The sequence below is a fragment of the Scatophagus argus genome, chromosome 21, assembly GCF_020382885.2.
Source record: "Scatophagus argus isolate fScaArg1 chromosome 21, fScaArg1.pri, whole genome shotgun sequence".
Lineage (NCBI taxonomy): Eukaryota > Metazoa > Chordata > Actinopteri > Scatophagidae > Scatophagus > Scatophagus argus.
This window is the reverse complement of record NC_058513.1, coordinates 17,713,422-17,733,465: the sequence shown is the minus strand read 5'-3', so window position 1 is coordinate 17,733,465 and position 20,044 is coordinate 17,713,422. Positions and strand designations below refer to the sequence as shown.

Genomic DNA, 20,044 nt, shown 5'->3' with positions numbered 1-20,044 from the left:
TGTTTAACTAATCTGCATCCGGTGCATATTTCAATTTTCATGTAAAGTTAGCGTATTTTTTCACGGAATTTTGACTCGTCTAAGAACTCAGCTTCATCTCGGTGACGTCAGACGCGTCAGGACGTACCGTGTTGCCGTGGTAACCCGGCGGAGACCCCAAACATCTTAGATTTAAAGCCATCATGGCTACTTCATTAAAAGTCGGAAAATTTGCCTCCAAGTCTTGGAAGAACAGAGAGCCGGGGGAGGAAGACAGCAGCACAGTGACGATGTTTGAAGTGTTTGGCGGGAGAATGAGAGAGGTTCGTTTGATGCTGTGGCTAAGCTAACCTCGCTAAAGCTAACGGTGGGGTAACGTTAACTGCCCCACGAAGTGAGGGAGAACCAAAGAACGTGACCGTGTCCACAACACACATATATTCCAAACGCAGTATAGTCAGTGGGAAGAAGCAGGTCAGTTTATATAGATGTTTTACTGTAAAGGTAGCAGTTGCCTTCAGAACTTTACAGTAAAAGTACAAATGTATTAGCATAGATAGATAGATAGATAGATAGATAAATATACTTTATTGATCCCAGGCTGTAATTTACAGGCTGGGAAATTACAGCATCAAAGTATCTTCAAAGTACAAAAAGTAAACATACTCATAATGCATAATGTCCACGCAGTATATCAATTTCAGATGAATGTACATATTACTGATTTAATCATCAATGCATTATAATGTTACAGCTTAATTATTTTGAATCTTATACAGTAAATGAAGTGGAGTAAAAACAGTGTAGGCTACCTCAAAACTGTACTTAAGTACAGTACTTGAGTAAGTCTGCTGAGTTACTTTCCACCATTGAATCTATTCTGTCTGAGGGTTGGATGATGCTGAAGTTGAGTTTTCAGGTATTATTTACCTTCTCCTTTCTCCTATTGGTCTTCATTACCTGAAATCCAAGACTGAGCTGGTCTGAGATCAGCTCGTGTGTTGGTCAGGTGTATATCTGAGCGTAGAGTTTTATAGCATCTCGGGAACAATAGGTTTCTAGGATATAAGCTTGTCTAAACACTGAGAGCACGCAGCTCGCCGAGGCTTCACTCACTCGGCGCAGTAGGAGACAAAGAGCGAGGGAATAAGATGGAGGACATGAAAGCGGAGGAAAGTGGGACTAGTTTATTTCACCAGCTTACAGCCCAGAGGAAGGCTGAGGAAGAAGACGCGGTTTGTATGAATTTAATTAAATGAGAGGAACTGAGAGATTTGTTGTTGTTGTTGTTGTTTCTAGTTGAACCACGAAGCTCTTTTTTGCTTATGTTTACTGTTATTTACCAAAATGTGGAGCTTGGGAAATGACCCGTTCTTGGCGATGGTCTGTGTTTTAATGTGAAACAAAGCACTCCGCAGGTGTTTCAGGACTTCCTGTTGTCACTCTGCAGGTGTTTCAGGACTTCCTGTCGTCACTCTGCAGGTTTTACTAAGACTTTTCTTCGCTCTTCGTCTCTGCAGAAGATCGTGCTACAGCGGCTGATACTGGCTGCTCGGCTCCCCCGCCATCTCGCTGACAGGACACAACTGGGAGGTCAGCCAGCAATTACCTTAGTGACAAAGACAGAGAGAACAAAAGCCCGGTGGTTGATTGAAGGCCTCACTAATCCACCAATGAACTACTCCACTCATGCCAATTTAATCCAGTTATCCTTCAGGGGAAGTGGAGGCTGGTGGTGATCTCACTGATATCATAAAATGCATCTATGCTGTTTGCTAACTGCACAGTGGATTTCTAAGAAACAACAATTTTAGCAGTTTTCCAGCTCTTAAAATGACAAAAAAAACCTCCCGTCCTGTTGCCAGCAGAGCCGTGAAAGACGTCTTGTGTTTATGGCTTTCGCACTTCTGTGTGTGAGTGCGTCAGCAGGGCGTCCTTGTAAGAGCTCTTTGAGGGGAAAAGTAGAACTAGAAAACAAATGGAAAACCCACAATAAAAGCCCCACAAAAGGCGGTTTAGCATGTGGCAACAGGACGGGGTTTCACGAATCCCTGAGCTGTCTGCAACAGACTGATGCTCTGCTCTGTTTCCATGCAGCTCATTATGAAAAACTCAACTTTCAGCTGAGCAAGCAGTACACATGGGATCACATGACGGGCCTGCTGTTAATTTATCCATCCTGTCTGCTGCACATCATTGAAGTAAGTGGTACTGCAGTTAAATATTCACAGCTTCCGCCTGTGATGAAGTTTGTTGTTTCGATCTCGCACTTCAGGTTTTCTGCGTTTCCTCTCTTGCAGTCATCCAGGGAGGTTCTGGTTTCTGTTCTGAAAGACCTTAAAGACATGCAGCAACAGCCGGACTGGTAATGATGATTACCACACAGGATATGACCTGTTGAAGTGACATCATGAACTGAACAGTAGACTTCAATGCAACAGTTTGCTCTGACAGATTAATTCAACAATACTAAATGATCAGCACTCCACAGGTCTTCATGAGTTCGTTAAGATAATGATCAGCTACATGACATGACGTGTCATCAGGACCTCATGGGGTCATTGTAGAACAGACCAACGTGAACAAATGTCTCGCCTTCAGCCTGTTACTGTCATACAAAACCATATTCATTTTACATCCTCTTTCAGCGCCTTGCTGGAAGCTCCCAGGGTCGTGTTCATGGCACATAACCCCGAAAGCAGGCTGTTCCAGCAGTGGAGCCACAAGGTTTGCCTTTTATCTTTGATTCTGGTCTTTGAGGTCACGAATGGGCGATGCATTCAAGTGTCTCAGAATAGTTTCAGCTGGGTTGAGATGTGGTGGCTTTGAAGGACGTAGCATTTGATTCACATCATCAGGTTCATCAGCATTCATTAAGTTGCTCTACGTATTTATCCAGCTTTTTCCTCTAATGTCTTCTTTCTTCTGGATTCTTGTGTCGTGGACTGAAGGTGCTCAGTGCAGGTCAGGGTCCCGAGGACACCGGGGCTAAGGGACTCGAGGAGGACGAAGACAGCACAGAGACTCTGGTCTGCACTGTCCTGACAGCACTGCAGAGACTTGGTGAACGGCTTGAAACGTCTAAGAAGGTGAGTTTACTTCTATGGGTTTTTAGGTCTCTTTAGGGACTCGCGGATCCAATTTTCAACTTTCTGAATATCTGAATGCACCGTAAGGCTCTTCCTGGCTCCGTGCTGGATGAGACTCCGGAGCTGATCGTCTCCCAGGACGTTCTCAACAAGCTTTTGGCTCGAGATGATCTCCTGACTCCACAGCAACACCTGCAGACGTACAACTCGCCGTTACACGTCAGCATGGACTTTGGTAAGAGGCTCACTCAGAAAGCTTCTCAGCATGAAGCTCACTTCATCATACTTGTGTTGGGAAGAAAGATGCGAAAGGACGAAAACTGCACAAAGTGACTCTTTGTTTCGTGTTCTCGCCGAGCAGGACAAGTTGTTCGCAGCGGCTCCCTCACCACAGTTTAACTCTGTGGGCTAAAGGTAAGAGCTCATCATGCAGGTGTCAGCTGACCAGACCCATGCAACCGTTAACGAACACGATGCTTGATGCTCTTTGCTTTGCACGAACATAAACATCCATCTCTCTCTTATTTGCATGAAGCTCAGCATGTTTCCACCCTGAGCGCCGCATGTTTGATCTGATCTTCACTCGTCATGGCCGCTTGTCATCTCAGAGGTCTGCATGCTGGGTGTAATTTGGCGCCGTCGTGTCAGCCGCCTTAAACTTTGATTTACGCTGCTGTTCAGAACTGTAATGGGATGTTTTATGCCTCTGCAGGATGTGTTTGGCCTTGTCTAAAGCCTGTTGGATGGGACCGAAGGCTGAGAAATCACTGCGACTTACTGAACCTTTCTGGGTTTTTTTCTTTTTGTTGTGTGTACAGAACGTGTTTGAGCGAAATAACATTTAGAACAAAAGCACAGAAAATCCAAGTAATATAAAAACGTTTTTAATAGTTTGAACATTCGGATGAGGTTAATTTTCTTTTCATCTGAGACTGTACACTGTGTTCCACCTGGGGACTGGGAGACAGCATGTGTGAGAAAAGGCTTCTCCTCTTTACTCTTTAAAACTTTTTAAAGAGTCCACAGCATCACCGCAGTCTGACACTAAAGAACTTTTAACTCGATCATCCTATGTGTTCCCTTTTTTATTTTGGCCCCCATTACTCTGAACTTAAACTACAGAAAACAAAACAAAGATGACTGTTGTTGTTCTTGAAATGGCTGCATGCACCACAGTGTCATCTACAGACTGTATGGGTCACATCAAACCAGAATGCAGCACGTTTTGAATTTCAGTGTTTCTGAACCATTCAAGACATTTTAGTCCTCCAGTTAGCTGGAGATTCAGCAGCTGGATGTGCTTTCCTTATTTGCTATAGTTAAAAAAGAGTGTATTGATGGAACACAGAAGATACACGGTGAAAACAAACAGTAAATCATGAATGTTTGTCGTAACGTTAGCAGAATCCACGGAGAGTTTGACTGGAAAAAGGTCAAGGGCATCACTGATTTCTTCTTCTTTTAGAAAGTTCGATCTATTCACTTATGAAAAATAAATACAAGCACATTTACACAGGACCAAAGGTGGGACGTATTTCATAGGCATGGTTAAAAAGCATGCTGCTGGGTTTCACACAGGACAATGTCGAATCAACACCCCACACCCTCTTTCACTTGAAACTACGTCCACAACACACACAATCTGCCTTTATCACGACTACGAGGTGAACTATCACCAGTACATTCCACCTATTTGTGTAGAAAACAAGGCCTTCGTATTTTAGTGCTCCAAGGGACTGTTGCTGTTGATAAAGTTGTGTTTGAAGGATACTGTATGTACAAGCCTCAATCTGAAACCCTTTAGTACAAAACGAGGACAAAGACAGGACGCATCGTTCACCTCAGCACAGCCAAATTTCAACAACAACATTTCTGTGGTCCACTTTTTTTTCTTTAAATATTAAAATGATAAATACTGGCGATAGCATTTCATGCTGTGATGGTCTGACTGGACTGAGTGACTGGTGTGAGAGCAGAGCTGCAGCAGCTGCTTTGATAACTGACTCTCAATGTCTGAATTTTTTGTGTGAGGATTTCCTGCTTTTCTTCATCCTGTGTGAGAGAAAGCACAGAAACTGAAGATTTCAGTCTGTCAGGTGGTGGTTTTTCAATATTTTCTGACATTTTATAGACCAAATGACAAAGAAAATAATCAGCAGATTAATTAGTAATGAATATTTGCATCAGTTGCAGCCCTAAATTGTAGAAAAAGTTTCTTTTTGAAAGTCTTATGATTCTGTAGTTTTTGTGAAAACATCATGTGTCGCATTTTGTGTAACTGAGGTGATGCAGCAGTTTTAACCTCTCAAACCCTGCTGGATCTGACTGCTGATCCGTCACTGCAGCTGCACGCTGTGTGGACAAACGCTGTGCAAACCCGCAGGAAATTCTCTGAAGTTCTCGCAGAGCATCTTCAGGAATATCAAACAGGCTGAACTGTGAGAAAACAAATAAAATGGTGCACATGATATCTTGAATTCTCCCTCAGACGTGATGTAGATGCAATGACGTACTGGAACGAAAAGTAATCAGAACGCACATCATTTCCTCTCACTGTAAAAGTGAAGTCAGGGTTCAAGAGCTTCATTCGTCTGCAACACAAGCACCATCAGCTGTTTCTACTCAGAAGATCCTGAGCCTTCGCCAGCTGCTGCATCGAGTTTTAACCTTCTTGATGCTATTTTTGTGTGAATGTGACAACATTGTGCTGGAACCAGCAACGTCATAATATTACATGTACAGCATAACGTTAGAATGTTCTTCTTTTATATTTTTCAATACACTATTTGTATATATCTACATCTATATATCCATATATATTTAAATTTCTCCCTACAAAAGTCCTGTGAGTAAGTCAGAGGAGGAGGATGGCGGAGCAGCACAGTGACTTTGAGGCCATGTGTAGTGGATGTTCTCAGGACGAAAAGGAAAAGTCTTACAAATCTGGACATGTCCCAACAAAACCCACCACAAGGCGAATAACAAACTGCTGCTGCCGCACGCGAACCTCGAGTTTTACCGATTTTCACGTTTTCTCTCGAACAAAACCTCCGGTTCCTGAAGAGGTTTTGGTGCGACAGCAAGCGGATTCTGGTCCCGTGTTCGAACGCGCCTCTTCAGACCCAGTAAAAAGTACCCAGAAATATATCTGTATAAATACTCTCTTCAAAATAAACACATATACACACACATCATCTTTGCACTTGACTCTGGTTCACTGACCAAAAATATCAGCCTCATCAGACGGGGTCGAAGTGTAACAGGGAGGAGGATGAACCTCAGAGCTGTCAGGAATGAAGTGTGCTTATTTGTCCACGGGGGCTGCAGTCGATCCTGACAAAAATAGCACCTTTTTCTGGGACTGGGACTCTTTTCAGTTCTTTTATACCATAGGACAGGATGTTGTGACACCTCAGTGACACTTTGCCAACGTGTTTGCAACAGGTTGTCCCATACGGAGCCTGAAGTGCACCATCACAGTGTCAGTTTGTGAACTGTGCGGCTTTTAGCCTGGATTATGTGTTCAGTTTGGGTTAGAATCCAGATTATGAAAAGGTGTGTCGGGTCTGCCTCGCAGTACACACCTCAGGTGGGTGCACACCTGACTCAGGACTCAAAGTGACACAAGCAAAGCAATTTAGGTGGGACAAAACAATCAAATCCTGCTGCTGAGATCCATAGTTGGTGTCAGTAACCTTAGCAGCTTAGCATTGAGCCCATAAAGGCAGAGAAGTACAAGACTGCCAGCTAGCCAACTTGAAAAAGTGCAAAAAAACAACAAAATCCACAAACGAAAGAATCTCACGATGAATGAAATGCATTCATCGAGTTAATTAGAGCCGCAGCATTCATACAGTGTGTTGTGGTGCATTAAGCACAGTCCAACCCACAGAGGGGCAGCAGCAGGAGCTCTGATTGGCTCCTACAATCATTTAAGCAAACGCTGTGGCGGCACAGTCCAGGCACCGCAGTACCAAACCTGCACGTCGTAGTCCCTCGCATCTTCAAACCCAAATTTCTCCTTACTTGACATGAAAAGCCCACATGACTAAGCTTACTGCCAACATAACTGTGTGATCACGCAGAGTTTCTCACTTCTCGGCTCAATACCCGTCCTAAACTGTGAACCTCATATATTTAACAGCTCCCTGACAACATCAACTATAATCTATCTGGAGGAAATGGTATCTTTATAGCTCTCCTGTACATACAAAATAAGATCTGCTTTGACTCATAGTGTTAACTGTATCATATATTCTGAAAATGTACAGTATAAACAATAAATATTCAGCTGATATCCTGATCAAATGCCTTGTAAATACAGAGAAAAGTGTGATTGGGCATTTAACCTCTTTGCAAACCTGGCTGACATTTTCCTAAATGTCTAAAACATGCATTCCTGTTTAAGCGCCACGACAACAACAGTGCAACATCATATAGTACAATTACCAAACACACACACACACGCACACACGCTTTCCAACGCGACATACTGGCACACTCACAGTGAACGCTCAGGTGGGACAGAAATTTGGGGTTTGTGGCCACCACATGCAGGAGCGAAGTGTCTTCACCCCCGAGGGACGAGGGAGGAAGCTGAGATGTCAGGTGGACAGCGAGGGAACGAGGACGAAAGGCGAAGTGCTGGCAGGACAGGTGAGCAGTCCTGCGTTCTTCTTTCGTCTAAAACTCACTGGCGGGAAGCAGCAGCAGCAGCAGAGAGCAGGCGTTCCTCCCAGCAGCCCGTTTCTGGTCTCGAGTGTGAAGTTAAAGGCAGTATTGCAAGTGAATCAAATAAGGCAAAATGAAACAGAAAACATTAAATGAAGAGAAGAGCATGTTTTCAGCCAACGTAACATGTCAAATTGTGTGTCTGCTCTTAAGTCCCCTCACAAAAAAAAAAGAAAACCAAAAAACTAACACCTCGTAATTTTCGTGAGCAGGTACATTTCTTTTAGGAGTATTATTTTGCTATTTTACACGTCCGGCCGTCTGGATCGACAACAGGTGAGGTGTGACGATGAGATGCAGCGCAAGGCTGAAGTCATCCGGCTGAGTGAAAGGACTGAGCGAGAGGGTGCAGCCGTACCGGTCTCATTCAACCGGCCGGCGGGGGGAACTCAGTGGCGTCATAGCATCGTGCTCTCAGACTCTTCCTCCGCCCTGCCGCCGGTCGACTCGAGCAGCGCCACCGAGTTCCTGAAGGGGGAGATGTGGGTCAAGTCAAAGATACTGTCCAGTTCCATGTCAATGATGGGGATGTCCAAGTTGCAGAGAGAATCTGGCAGAGGACAAAGACACACAGGAACGTCAAGAGAGCAAAATAAAAACGCTGTTAATGTGTGTTAAAATACCAGGATGTGTTTTCACCGGTGCTGGATGAGGTGACACACAGCATGTGGCTCATCAAGTCCAAACCATAGTTACAGAATGAATAATAAATTAAATAAATGCATGATAGGGATGCACGATATACAAAACAGCTTACTGAATGGCCAAAGGCATGTGGACAGTATGTATGTGAGGTCCAGCACTGGTGCTGGATGGGGTTGTGCTCAGGAAAAGCATCTTGTCACAAAACAGGAAGGGACCAAACACAGACTGGTTCCATAAAGACGGAGGAACAGGATTTCCCTTAGTTAGAACCAAAAAGGCTCAAACCAGGAGAAGCCGACCAAAAGTACACAAAAGTGTGTAACAGGAGTGTTTGCATACACACTTTTGGCCATGAAGCGCATGTGTATCTTATCAAACAGAAGTTCATGTGTAGGATAGAATATTTATACTTAACACTGAAATGAGTTAAAATTTAAAGTAAGCGGGAACAGTGTGTTCAGCACTGTTTTCAAGGCTGAAAGCCAAACAGAAATGTGTGTCTTATGATTTCTGTGCTGAGCTGAGGTCACATATTTCGTGCAGGCTGTTATTGCGTCTAATAAGGTGGCAGATTTTTGAGATGCTTGCACTTGCATTGGAAACAAATTGGATAAAAATGCCAATATAGTACATCCCTACTGCTTCCACCTGATTCAGACGTGATCAGTGTCTTAAAAAGACAAAGAATAGTCAATCTGGCAAACGAAACCCAAATCAAAGACGTTAGTTTTCTCATGTACAAACTGGTATATTGACCTCATTTTGATGCAAATAATGCGTGTTTGTTTGGTGTCACTTGTGAGAATGATGACGTCCACAGTGTGATGAAGAACTGGCACAGACAGGAAGTGTGCTGACTGAGGAACGGTGGGCAGTGAGGCACAACAATGTGGAGTGAAGTGTGGTGGGGGTGGCAGTGACTGTCAAAGCTAGAGGGAGGGGGGCAGCTGGAGCAAGGCATTATGGGTGGGAATCCTAAGGGCAGGAAAGGGTGGAGGCTTGTGGCGTTTGCCCTGGCCTGTTTAGGCTGGACGGCCCATTAGACGCGCCCACGTAAGCCATGCATCAGTCTCAGCCACCATGCAAAGGCCAACACAGTGGGTTAGAGCCGGACCGCAGCTGGGGTTTACTTATGAGGAGTCACGTACAGACACATGAGGGGCGAAGCTGCCGCGGAGCAGAGGCTCAGTCAGAAACCTGATCCAAAATCTGCGTCCACCGGCAGCTTCACCCTGCTGTGAGGTGGCTCCACGTTTGGCCAAGACGGCAGCGGGATTTCAGGGGTCGGGGGTGGGTGGGGTGAGGCTTTAACACAGGAACTCCTGCTTACCCTAAAAGTCCCTCTCACACACTGAACCACACTGAACCTCTCGGCTCATACCGCTGTAAGTGAGACAATAAGAGCAGTCGACAAGAAGAGGGGAAAATTAGATGAGAACATGAGAAGAACCTGCTAGATGCTGAGGTGAGTAGAATATTAAGTCCAGAAACAGACAACATGAACACAGTGCAGATTTATGTTTAACATTTGTCTTATTGTGATTAAGACAATGTGTCTTGTAGACGGTTACCACTCAAGATAGAAATCTTTAGAGACAAATATACAGTTAGCTTGACATGAATTAAGGGATAAGAGCCTTAAATCCTGACTGTTTAAGTTTTCTAACAGCAAATAATCATGTTATTTATGCAAAAGCCAAAAATCATTCTTCAAAGTAAGCAGTCATTACTGGGCTCAGCCGGACTAAAAATCAAACTATTTTCTGTAAAAAGTTAATACAGTTCAATAAAGTCAATAAAGTTAGAGTACAAAGTGAGCTATAGCTACATCAGAGGTACACTTAGATACAACGTGTAGTGATGTGTTGCAATCTGCTGTTTTGGACGCCTCACCTGTGGACATGCTCTCACCAGGAGACAAACCATCCAGCAGACCTGCTGAATGCTCCAGAGGCTGGGGGCTGCTGCCCGGCGTGCTGGGGGGCTGAGGAGGAGGTAAGCTGGGCCTCTGTCGGGGCGGCTTCGGGGTCGGCCTGGCCTTGGTGAGAGTCCCCGCCAGCGAGGGCGGAGAGGAGAGAGACGGGGTGGTGGCCATCTGGGCCATCTGTCCCGGGGAGCCGATGGTGGCGTATCCCTGTGGGTAGCTGAAGCCGTATGGGGAGGGGGTGCTGGGAGGAGTGGGCGACAGGCTGACGGGAGACGGCTGACCTGTCGACTGGTCAGACATGGCTCCTGTCTGGCAGTAAGGGCCTTTAGGTGGGGTCGGCGCCAGCTTCTTGGCTGCAGAGACACCAACAGGACAAAACAGACCTCCGTTAGATAAATATTAGAAAGCTGAAATGAGGCAACCCTTGAGCAGCTGGAAAATGATTATATAAAGTGAGAAAAGCGTCCTCTCGCAGGCTGCAGACGTGATGGGGTTTAAAACTTACTGAATCACCGTTTGTCTCTGTGGATTAATTAACTCCAGTCATTGTGCTGTTCTTCAGCTCAGTTGGGAGGCTTGCAAGACACACATTCAAATAAAGGGCTGATAAGAGGCTCAGATATCCTGACTTTGGACTAGACAGAAGTGTTGGATCCTACAATTCCCATAATGCACAGTGACTTTATGTCTTCCCTGCCTTCCCTGTTAAATGCACCCATTTTTTTCTATTAAAAATTAATTGCTGTTATTTTCTCAGCAACTCCCTCCAAAACCACAGAAGGCAACTTTTTGCCTCGTTTATCCGTGTGTTTAACATCATGCTGCTGCAACCTTTCCTGCTACTGTGACGAAACCGTTTTCAATATGTCTGCAGCGTTTAACTGCCAGAAAACAATTTCTCGAACAGGCAGACGAACCACACGGCGTTGTTACCTCTCCTCAGGGTGTGTGGGCTGTGCTCAGAGTGCTGCGACTGTCCACTAGAGGGCATCGAGCCCTGGATCCCCTTCTGTCCGATCACCGGAGACAGCTCCTTGTTCTTCAGAGTGCTGAGAGAGTGAGCGAAGGAGAAAAACACACAGGAATCACAAGCTGCCACATGCGTCTCACTTCTCTTTAATGAGCCTATAAATCTCTCAGCATATTAAAAATAATATGAGAGCACCCATAGTTCAATGTCAACGTGCCCAAGTGACCACCACTGCAGATGGACATGTAGTCTATACTGCAGTGCAGCAGGAGCAGTTCAAAAAATCCCAAATAAACCCTAATGGCTTAATGGATTTTCCTTACTTTTACAGCGCAGTGCAGCCAGAATGCCAATGGGAGAGGGGCCTGAAGGTCACAACGTAACCGGTTTACGCTCCCACTGACCGCTCTCACTCTCAGCAGATGAGGCATGAATGGATGACTGAAGCTGCTGGGATTTAAGGTCTGGGTGGAGCAATGCATATGAGCATCTTCGGGCTTTCTTCCAATGTCACACAGTCATTAACTGACGTTGTTTTGTTTTTGTTCGTTTTCAAGGTCTGATCTTGCAGTCTACCACTCGGGGGCTGACTGGGCCCACTGGTATGACTCATTAACGCCCACTTTTATAATGGTATGCAGTGAAAGCTTTGAATTTCCTTTGTTGCCTGGCAACCCACTCCTGAATATTCTGCCAACATGGAAAGTTATGGATTGCATTCATGGCTCTTAAATTAAAGATGGGTCTGATAAAGACATTCCTAAAGAGCACTGAGTGACAGATACACAGCTAAGACAAAGAGCAGGGTGGCGCTGTCGGGAGACTTTTAATCTCACCCGTCCCCTTTTGTCGTCACATCCTCCCTCTCTCTCGTGTTTCTTTGTCCCTGTGGGGCCTCTCTTCGTTTGTGTGTGACTTGTGTTGGAAGTACGAGTTAAGCAGGGTTCTGCATTTACCTATTCAGCTTGGCTCCTTTCTCCCGGCTACAGGCACAGGCTGCCCACGGAGGGGGAGCGGGCAGGGGGGTGTTGGGGGGTTTGGGGGAGCCCAGGAGCAGATCGTGACGAGTAAGGACGAGCGGGGGTTTGATGTAAAGGGTGGAGCCATTCGTTTCGGCCAGGGCCGCATGCGGAGCGTCGGACAGGGAGGCCTGTTTGGGCAGGTGCAAGGAGTTGGGTTTGGGGTTGGAGTTGACGTCAAGCTGCTGAGGGGACGGGCAAAGGGAGTGGGGGAGTGGGGGTGGGCTGTAGCCGGAGCGGCGAGGGGGAGGGGAAGGGCCGGGAGGCTCGGGACTGGGAGCGACGGGGCGCATACCCGGAGGTGCTCGGGTGTAGAAATGGTGGTGAGGGAACGAATGGGAAGAGCAAGAGGAGGAGGAGGAGGAAGATGAGGAGGAGGGGTAAGGGGGGGGCAGCCTCTCCTCCTCGGGGGAGGGGTAGGCGTAACAGGAGTCCGACCAATTGGAGGATGCATCATCGGAGCTGCAATGATAAACATATCAGTGTCTCATGGGGGACTGAGCTGGTCTCCACAGGCTGAAAGGATGTTAAAATGGACGAATTCACTGGTGTCTAGAGGGGAGGAGGAGCGGGATGTATGGATCTGTAAGTTTAAATTTGGACCATCATGAGGGAGGAAATCAGGTGAATATTAATTATCATGTGAGGGAGGAGAAGAGTTCAGGGGTGACAGCACAGAGGAAATAAAGAGTTTGTGCTCATGAAAAAGTTTTCAAATCCCAAAAGTAAAATAAAACAGAAGAGTCAATCACCTCATCCATTGCAGGGCCTTGCGGCAATGGACTGTTATGCTGTTAATGACGCTTGGACTGACGGCAAAAACAAAACAGACAAATAATTCATGCACATGCAGCAATGAACCACACTACAGATTAACTTTTCTCAGCTTTTTCCACAATTTGTCGGGTAAAATCCAGCCCAAAGAGAAAGTCTTCACTTGATATACAGGATCGCCACTCGAGCAGGATATTAATTCTGGCTCAACAAATTCAAGGATGAGAAAGTTTAACCCAAAAAAAAAAAAGAAAAAGAGGAACATTAAGATATGAAAGTTTGACGTGAAAAGCTTCGTCAGAGGTGAGACACACTGGGGTTCACACGGAGGAGAAGCGTGTCGTGGGGGGAACAGCAACAGACGAGAAGATGCGGGTGAGAGCAGACGGAGCTGTTCTGGTGTCAGCTGCAGCAGCAGCACACGCGGCGCACGGACGGACGGACGGACGGAGGGAGCAGCAGGTGGGGGGGTGAGACAGGAGGACGGGGGGGAGGGGGCACGACAGCCTTACCTGGCTCGGTCACTGCTAGTGGGAGGAGGGGTGGGGGAGGGGGAGGCAGAGAATTCCCCAGGCTGCTCGGGGATGGGAGCGTCAGTGGGCGGGGCAGGGGGATGCACGCTCGGCGGCGTGGAAGAGCATTTACGCGTGGAAGACGAGCCCCTGCGCGACACCCAAGAAGTGTCCATCACCCTGACACCCATGCTGCAGTGGGACAGAGATGCACAGCCAATCAAATCAAGGGAGGGCGTGTGTGAGGTTCACGGGGGGTCCACACCCTGAGCGGGTCCTCAGGGGCGCTGAGAAGGGGGCTGCCCTGTCCATCATCTATACCATCAGAGCACTGAAAAGGTCTGACCCTGGATCAGCTTCTTAGGGTCTCTCGACTCCACCCACTTTGTGTGGGTGTCCTGCATGCAGAAACATCTACACAGTCTTTATAGAATGTAAAATCCCCCCTTTTTAATGACACCTGGATGATGAGGAGGATTTATGGATGAAATGAAAAGTTAAATATTTTGACAACTGTAACATTTTGGATGAAATGAACAAGAATCCAGATGCACGTTATGGTCTCTTAGACATTATTTGTTTCATTTCGTTTTGTTTATTTGCTTTGCTGTCAAGAGTCTGATGGAGCTAAAGCTATCAGACTTTTAGTTAAGCATAAAGACTGGACGCACTTGATATTTTGTTTGTCCAGTCAGTACAAAAACATGTAAAACTGACAAGCTGTGGTTTGGTTATCTGTGGCTTTAATTGGTATCAGGTTACAGTTAGCTCCTCTAGCTTACTTTGTGTTGTTGTTGTTTCTATGGCGGCTGTCTGGACATAGCTGCTAACTGGCTCCCCTGCTTTCATTCTTTAAGCCAAGCTATGCTAACCCGCTCATAGCTCTAGTGTAGATTTTGAATTTAATATAACTGGAACAACTGCAGCTATTTTAACCGATCAAACAACAAGAGGCCATTGTAGGCAACTCACAGGCCGAACAAGTTTATCCAGTGCCAGGAAATGCAGAGATGTTACTTATGTAAACACAGAAAAAAAGGCCTCCTTTGTCCCTGTCACCCATTTGTCACCCCGCTCGGATGGAGACATTGAACTATAGGAGTCCAACACGACAAATGAAAGACAGGTCCTGTCAACGTGCAGCTGAGACAGACGGATGATGAATGGACTGATGAGAGGACGAGTAGAGGAAAAGGATCTGTACTGTACCTTTGTATCTTCCTAATGCTGCATAGTTAGAACAGAGACAGGCACAATGAGGACAGGAGTAAGGATCATGGAAGACAGAGTCTCCCCGGGCTCGTTAACAGCATCGTTATCAAAGCAGCAGACAAACTTTGGCAGGATAAACTTTTAAGACCAGAGCCAAGATGGAGGAGAGCAAATGGGGAGGCTGGCCTGGCGGGGGGCTGCGAGAGACGAGAGTCACGCTGAGCGAAACGAGGAGAGCGATTTGAGGGGGGGGAATGTGCTCTCCCTGAAGTGCTTCAACCGCGCCAAACCCAGAGAGGAAATTATCTTTCCATTTAGCCCAAATTGGGTCAAACCTTCCCAAATGTAAAAAATTCCTCAAAAACAAATGAAAATGTGGTTTCTGCAGTGTGGTTAGTTTGCAATAGTAACCATTCATCTATTACTTTAGAGAGTTTAATATTCATAGGACAACTACAACTATATGAACCAAAAGCTTGTGTTTATTTTTCTACTTCTGAGTTTTTCCTCATGGTTTCATCCCAACAGCTCAAATGAAGGGAAATCTTAAATCGACATCCATCACCTCTCACTCTCACCGATTAACACGTTCTATTTCATTTGTTTGATTCATACAGCAACTGCAGGAAGTCACTGCTGCCGGCCACGACTGTTTGTTAGACTGTTTGCAGGCTGTGCTAAGCTAAGCTAAGCTAAGCTAAGCTACCCGCCTGCCTGCAGTAGCTTCGTATTTGCTGCACGCACACGAGAGCGACATCAGGCTATTGACGGTTTAAGATGATACCTGATTTGTTCGCACACCCCTGCCCAACCTGTTAACACACTCTGCAGTTTATCCTGCCTTGTATAAAACTTTATATGTCCAGAGTGTCTGTAAATTATTCTCACTGGTCCTATTGATGTAGTAGCTGAAGCTTGTGTCCTTCAGAGGTTACGATTTGTTTTTAATTCCTCACAGGATGGGGCACAGATCCCCAGCAAATTTTACTGTCTCAACAGTTTTGAGTGAGGTGTGCACTAGTTAAAAGTTAAAATGAAACTTTACAAACATGTACAGAAAATCTAAAGTCTAAAAATCTGCTGTACATAAAAAGTAAGACAACTCCTCCTTCAAAGAAGCAACAGCTTCTTTGTGCTGAGCCTGCCAGTTCTTAAGAGTGTTCTCTGTGTTTCCATTGAAAGCTGAGCTCTATTGATCAGACTCGGTACACACACACACACACACACACACACACACACACTCCTGGTCCTGGTTTAATTAGCTGGGCTACTCGTGGTCCCATGGCTGGAGAGCTCAGACTTCCCACAGGGCCTGATAAGGCCAAGGGTGTATTAAAGCATTAAAGAACGAGACAGACAGAGAAAGAGAAAGAAAGCGACTGACTGGTTTTCAGCTAATCCTGCAAAGCTTGAGGATAGTCAGATTCCTCATTTCACAGACTAAATGTCATCTCTCTCTCCTCTCTCTTTTTAATTCTTTTTCTCACTTTTGTAGCTCTCTCACATGCCTGCATATAAAGCGTGAGTGCAGGTACTGCAGCCACAGAGTGATTCTCTTATTTCTGTCCTCCTCGTAGTGAAACTGAGCTTTTCACTGAGGTCACTTCTCACATGAAACTTGAGTAATCAGTGGGGAATTCGCTTACTTCATGTCCGACCCTGTCAAAAGGCAGTCATGCAGACATTTTTATGTGCCTCGAAGTGACCTCGTCTGGAAATACATTTGAAGCTGACTTGTCAGTTGGGTTGTCAGTTAGGATCCACCCCGACTGAAGCTGTAAGGACACCACAGAGGTGGAGGGGACTGCAGACTGACATGACTGTGTGTCTAATCACAGGGAGGTTTTAGATCAGTGGGTTTCTTTCAAACCAGCTTCCTCTGACATGCAGAAAGAGGATTGTTGGAGCAGTTTTTCTTCTTGTTTAGCTGGCCTCTTCACAAGCGTACTGAACAGCTCATTTAGCTCATTTCATGTGGTAAGAGAGTCAGTGGCCTACTTATAGCACACTAACCCTTGTTTAAAAAATACATGCTAATTTTGTTGGTGTAGAAATTGTATTAGTGAGCTTTGTACGTGCCGGTGGGATGATTTTATTCCTTCTGGATTGAGCCATGCTAGCTGTTTCCCCCTGTTTTCAGTCTCTGTGCTAAGCTAAGCTAAGCTCTAACTGCTGGTTGATGCCTCAGGAGTAGCTCGTTTATTGTCTGTTAGCCTGTGATAACAAAAGAGCTGCAATGAAAAACAACATCCCATCATCAACTTCACACACCTTCTCCTGTCTTCAAGAATCAGAATTAATCAAAAGACGGACTCTAAATGCGTTTGAAAATGTAACCCCAGTAGAGACAGAAGGGTCGTACCCGTCCTTCTTATAGAACTCGAGCATCATGTTGTCTGTGGCGACGCTGAGCGGCCGTCGACTCTGGTCGTTCTGCCTTCGATCGATCTGATCCATGTCCGGGGACGGCATCGAGCTGTAGTTGGCATTGTGGTTGGTGTGGACGGGGCTTCCGTAGTTCCCCGTGACGTTGAATTCGATTTCTAAGAAAGACAGAAGAAAAGGATAAAGAAGCTCAGTATTTTATTTTGTTAAGAAGTTAAGCCCCCTCTGCAGAAACATAAAAATCAGTTTCCTCTCGTCTTGTCCCTCCTCACCTCCAGGGAAGAACCAGTCAGCGTGCTGGATGATGGGCTCGATGATGCCGACGATCTGCAGGGAAACTGTGGTCATCATCTCTGTGATGTTCCTGCAGCAGACAGAGAGGAGACAGAGACTTTTTTAATGGTTAGACATCGAGCAAAAGTAGCTGCCTGGATCATAAGAATTTACACTCAGGCGGTGATTAACACGCTTTCGTGATGTTACATAAAAAGAAGAAAATTAAAACCATTTCGGAAATGTTAGCTATTAAAGTACTAATTAAAAGTTAAAGAGGGAGAAAGAGTTTATAAGATTTACACAGAGATGTAAAGGAGGTGTCGTTCACCCTTTCCAAAGTGCTTAGTCATCATCATCGTGAATAAACTTTATGACAAAACGTCTCCTGGAGGTGTGGGGCCTTTTGCTGTTAGTACCTGTAGCCCTTTGAGCTCGAAACAGCAACGTGAACATTAGCAGCGAAAATAATGAGAGAATCCCTGTGGAAATTATCTCCAAAACTAACTGTTACTTCGCCCAGCGATGAGAAAACCTGCAATAAAAGTTAAGAAAATATGAGGCTTAAATCAAATTAACTTCACAGTGAACCCCTTTGATGATGTGTCTCTGCTGTCTCACCCTTCGTTGTGCATCCACAGCAGGTTCGGTCCGAGGACAATCGCAATGTTTCCAGGCGTCATCTTGTTCACATCCTGGTATTCAGTCAGTTTGGAAAGGAATTTGATCAAATACCTGTGAATACAGACACAGGAAATGGACCAGCCCATGAGAACAAGCCAGCGAACTCACATTACAGATCAGTAAGGAGGACACCATGGATGTTTCCATCCCTGTCGCGTGCACGAGCCTCACATCCATGGGTGGATGCACGTTTACTTCTGTGAGGCGATATAGAAAAGAAATAGCTCCTATAAAGTTCCATCGAGTTGGGTTACATCGAAGACAAGGCGTCTCTATAGGCGATATCTCCAAAATTCTGGAAAAAACTGGATTTTAAAATTAAGGGGTGAACTGTCCCTTTAAATGAGCTCTATTTCCAGCAACAGGCTTTTCAGTATCCTGCATGTAAGCTGTGTTTAGAACAAGTGCTATTCAGTGTACTGACCACAGCTTATTATCACAGGAAACTACTATTATTACTGTGTTTCAGCGTCCTCGTGGCTTTGCCAACAGAAATGGGCCAGTGTGTTTCCGTGGCGCTCTGAGAGCAGCCGAGCTGAATGACTCATCCTGAGCTGAACCACAGCTGAATGAACATCAGGCGAGCAGCGATCATCTGGATGGGTCTGACAGGTCGTCTCGGTGGACAACTGCCTAAAAATACGCCCTAATTTTGCAATTTGACGACGACACTGACACGCGCTGCAGCATCTCGGCCTTTCAGTCCCACCCTCCCAATCCCCGTCCCCGTGCATCTCCTCTTTGTTCCAGCCAATCACGAGACAAGCCCCCCAGCGAATATTCACAGCTCGTCTTAATCCAGCAGCAAACACAGCAACACCTCAGCCGCACGGTCAGGTGTCAGTGAGGCTGAGAGATGAGAGGTTTCACTAAACAGGAAGCCAGGCAGCAGTCAGTGACCAGCTGACTGACTGCACCAAAAACCCAATTAATTAACCCAGGATTCACAGCAAATTAGTTATGAACCAAGCAGCTTTGTGCACCAATTTGGCCTGGATAAATTAAGCCACAGCTGAGGAGTGAAAGGTGTGACTCACTTGAAGTTGTTGTTGTTGGCCGGCGGAAGTTTCTCACAGGCGTTGAGGAGAGCCTGCAGTCTCTTGTCTTGATCTTGAACGCTGCAGGCCGACAGAGAACACACTTGAAATATTTTAAAGAAAACAAGAGACTGAATGTGCATAAACACAGAGCTCAAAAGAAAGGTACAGCATCACTGAGAAGATACAGACTTGGAGGCCTGGATCCAGTCGTTGTAGAGCTCGTATGTCATCAACGGCTCAGGGAGCTCACGCAGGTAGGACTTCAGAGCACCTGCAGGAGACAAAATAATGACATAAATGCGTGAATGTGTACTATTCTTCATTAACATATTGTGCTGAAGATCTTATTTCCAGCCGCATCATAAAAGTCATTTGTTATTAGCTGAATAACAAATGCGCTGCATGCACAAACTGGTCACAGGAAGTCCTGTGAATCCTGCACAGGAATCATACAGCAACATGTAAGATTTAACAACAGGACTGTGGTGTGTGTATGATGACGAGCAGGGGATGTATTAATGTGTGACACGTGATGTTTTCTGAGAAGAAAGAAAGAAAGCTGAAGATGATAAACTGGGGAATCCAGCTTAGCACTTCACTCAATACAAAATCAATTCAGTAGAATATTTAGTGTGTGATTCATGGTGAGGCCACTGCAGGTATGAACGAAGTCGTAGATAAAAACTTGAGCGTGACTTCCTGCCGCTGACTTTGTTTTTGGACAAATTATTTATTTTACCTGCAGCAGCGAAACAACAGGTTGTTACCAGGTTGTTTGTGTGTTCAGCAGTGGGAGCCATTGCC

At 45.6% G+C, this 20,044-nt stretch overlaps 2 protein-coding genes across 13 annotated transcripts in view; one reads left to right on the top strand and one right to left on the bottom strand.

The window, feature by feature from the left end:
• The first annotated feature begins 81 nt into the window (after window positions 1–81).
• Window positions 82–3,965, top strand: LOC124052590 (testis-expressed protein 47). Of its 3 annotated transcripts, none has more exons than XM_046377023.1 (9): window positions 82–302; window positions 1,500–1,572; window positions 2,077–2,180; window positions 2,280–2,344; window positions 2,628–2,706; window positions 2,931–3,068; window positions 3,156–3,303; window positions 3,430–3,482; window positions 3,781–3,965. In XM_046377023.1, exons 1-8 carry the CDS (start codon window positions 183–185, stop codon window positions 3,465–3,467), a joined length of 765 nt encoding a protein of 254 aa, XP_046232979.1. In that variant the 5' UTR covers window positions 82–182; the 3' UTR covers window positions 3,468–3,482; window positions 3,781–3,965. The 3 variants fall into 3 exon arrangements, with proteins under 3 accessions (XP_046232979.1, XP_046232977.1, XP_046232980.1); XM_046377021.1 differs by having other exon boundaries at window positions 83–302; window positions 3,604–3,965; XM_046377024.1 differs by lacking the exon at window positions 82–302 and adding an exon at window positions 543–1,214 and having other exon boundaries at window positions 3,604–3,965.
• LOC124052589 (rho GTPase-activating protein 44-like) overlaps window positions 3,937–20,044 on the bottom strand; it is a 54,125-nt gene continuing 38,017 nt past the window's right edge. For 2 of the 10 annotated variants that reach the window (XM_046377017.1, XM_046377014.1), the window contains exons 12-20: window positions 19,430–19,511; window positions 19,238–19,318; window positions 18,138–18,251; window positions 17,516–17,607; window positions 17,221–17,401; window positions 14,856–14,873; window positions 11,305–11,420; window positions 10,338–10,724; window positions 3,937–8,349 (exon numbers count right to left, since the gene is read on the bottom strand). In XM_046377017.1, coding sequence (XP_046232973.1) covers window positions 8,198–8,349; window positions 10,338–10,724; window positions 11,305–11,420; window positions 14,856–14,873; window positions 17,221–17,401; window positions 17,516–17,607; window positions 18,138–18,251; window positions 19,238–19,318; window positions 19,430–19,511 — 1,223 coding nt within the window. In that variant the 3' untranslated portion in view covers window positions 3,937–8,197. Of the gene's footprint in view, window positions 8,350–9,774; window positions 9,828–10,337; window positions 10,725–11,304; window positions 11,421–12,297; window positions 12,823–13,646; window positions 13,839–14,855; window positions 14,874–17,220; window positions 17,402–17,515; window positions 17,608–18,137; window positions 18,252–19,237; window positions 19,319–19,429; window positions 19,512–20,044 lie in introns of all 10 variants that reach the window. The other 8 variants (XM_046377018.1, XM_046377015.1, XM_046377020.1 and 5 more) reach the window with 7 other exon arrangements.

Excerpts from the sequence above, each read along its gene's own strand:
- LOC124052590 (XM_046377023.1), top strand. The coding sequence starts at position 183 with ATGGCTACTTCATTAAAAGTCGGAAAATTTGCCTCCAAGTCTTGGAAG. Across the intron at positions 303-1,499 it reads TTGGCGGGAGAATGAGAGAG|AAGATCGTGCTACAGCGGCT; the intron begins GTTCGTTTGATG and ends TCGTCTCTGCAG. Across the intron at positions 2,181-2,279 it reads GTCTGCTGCACATCATTGAA|TCATCCAGGGAGGTTCTGGT; the intron begins GTAAGTGGTACT and ends CCTCTCTTGCAG.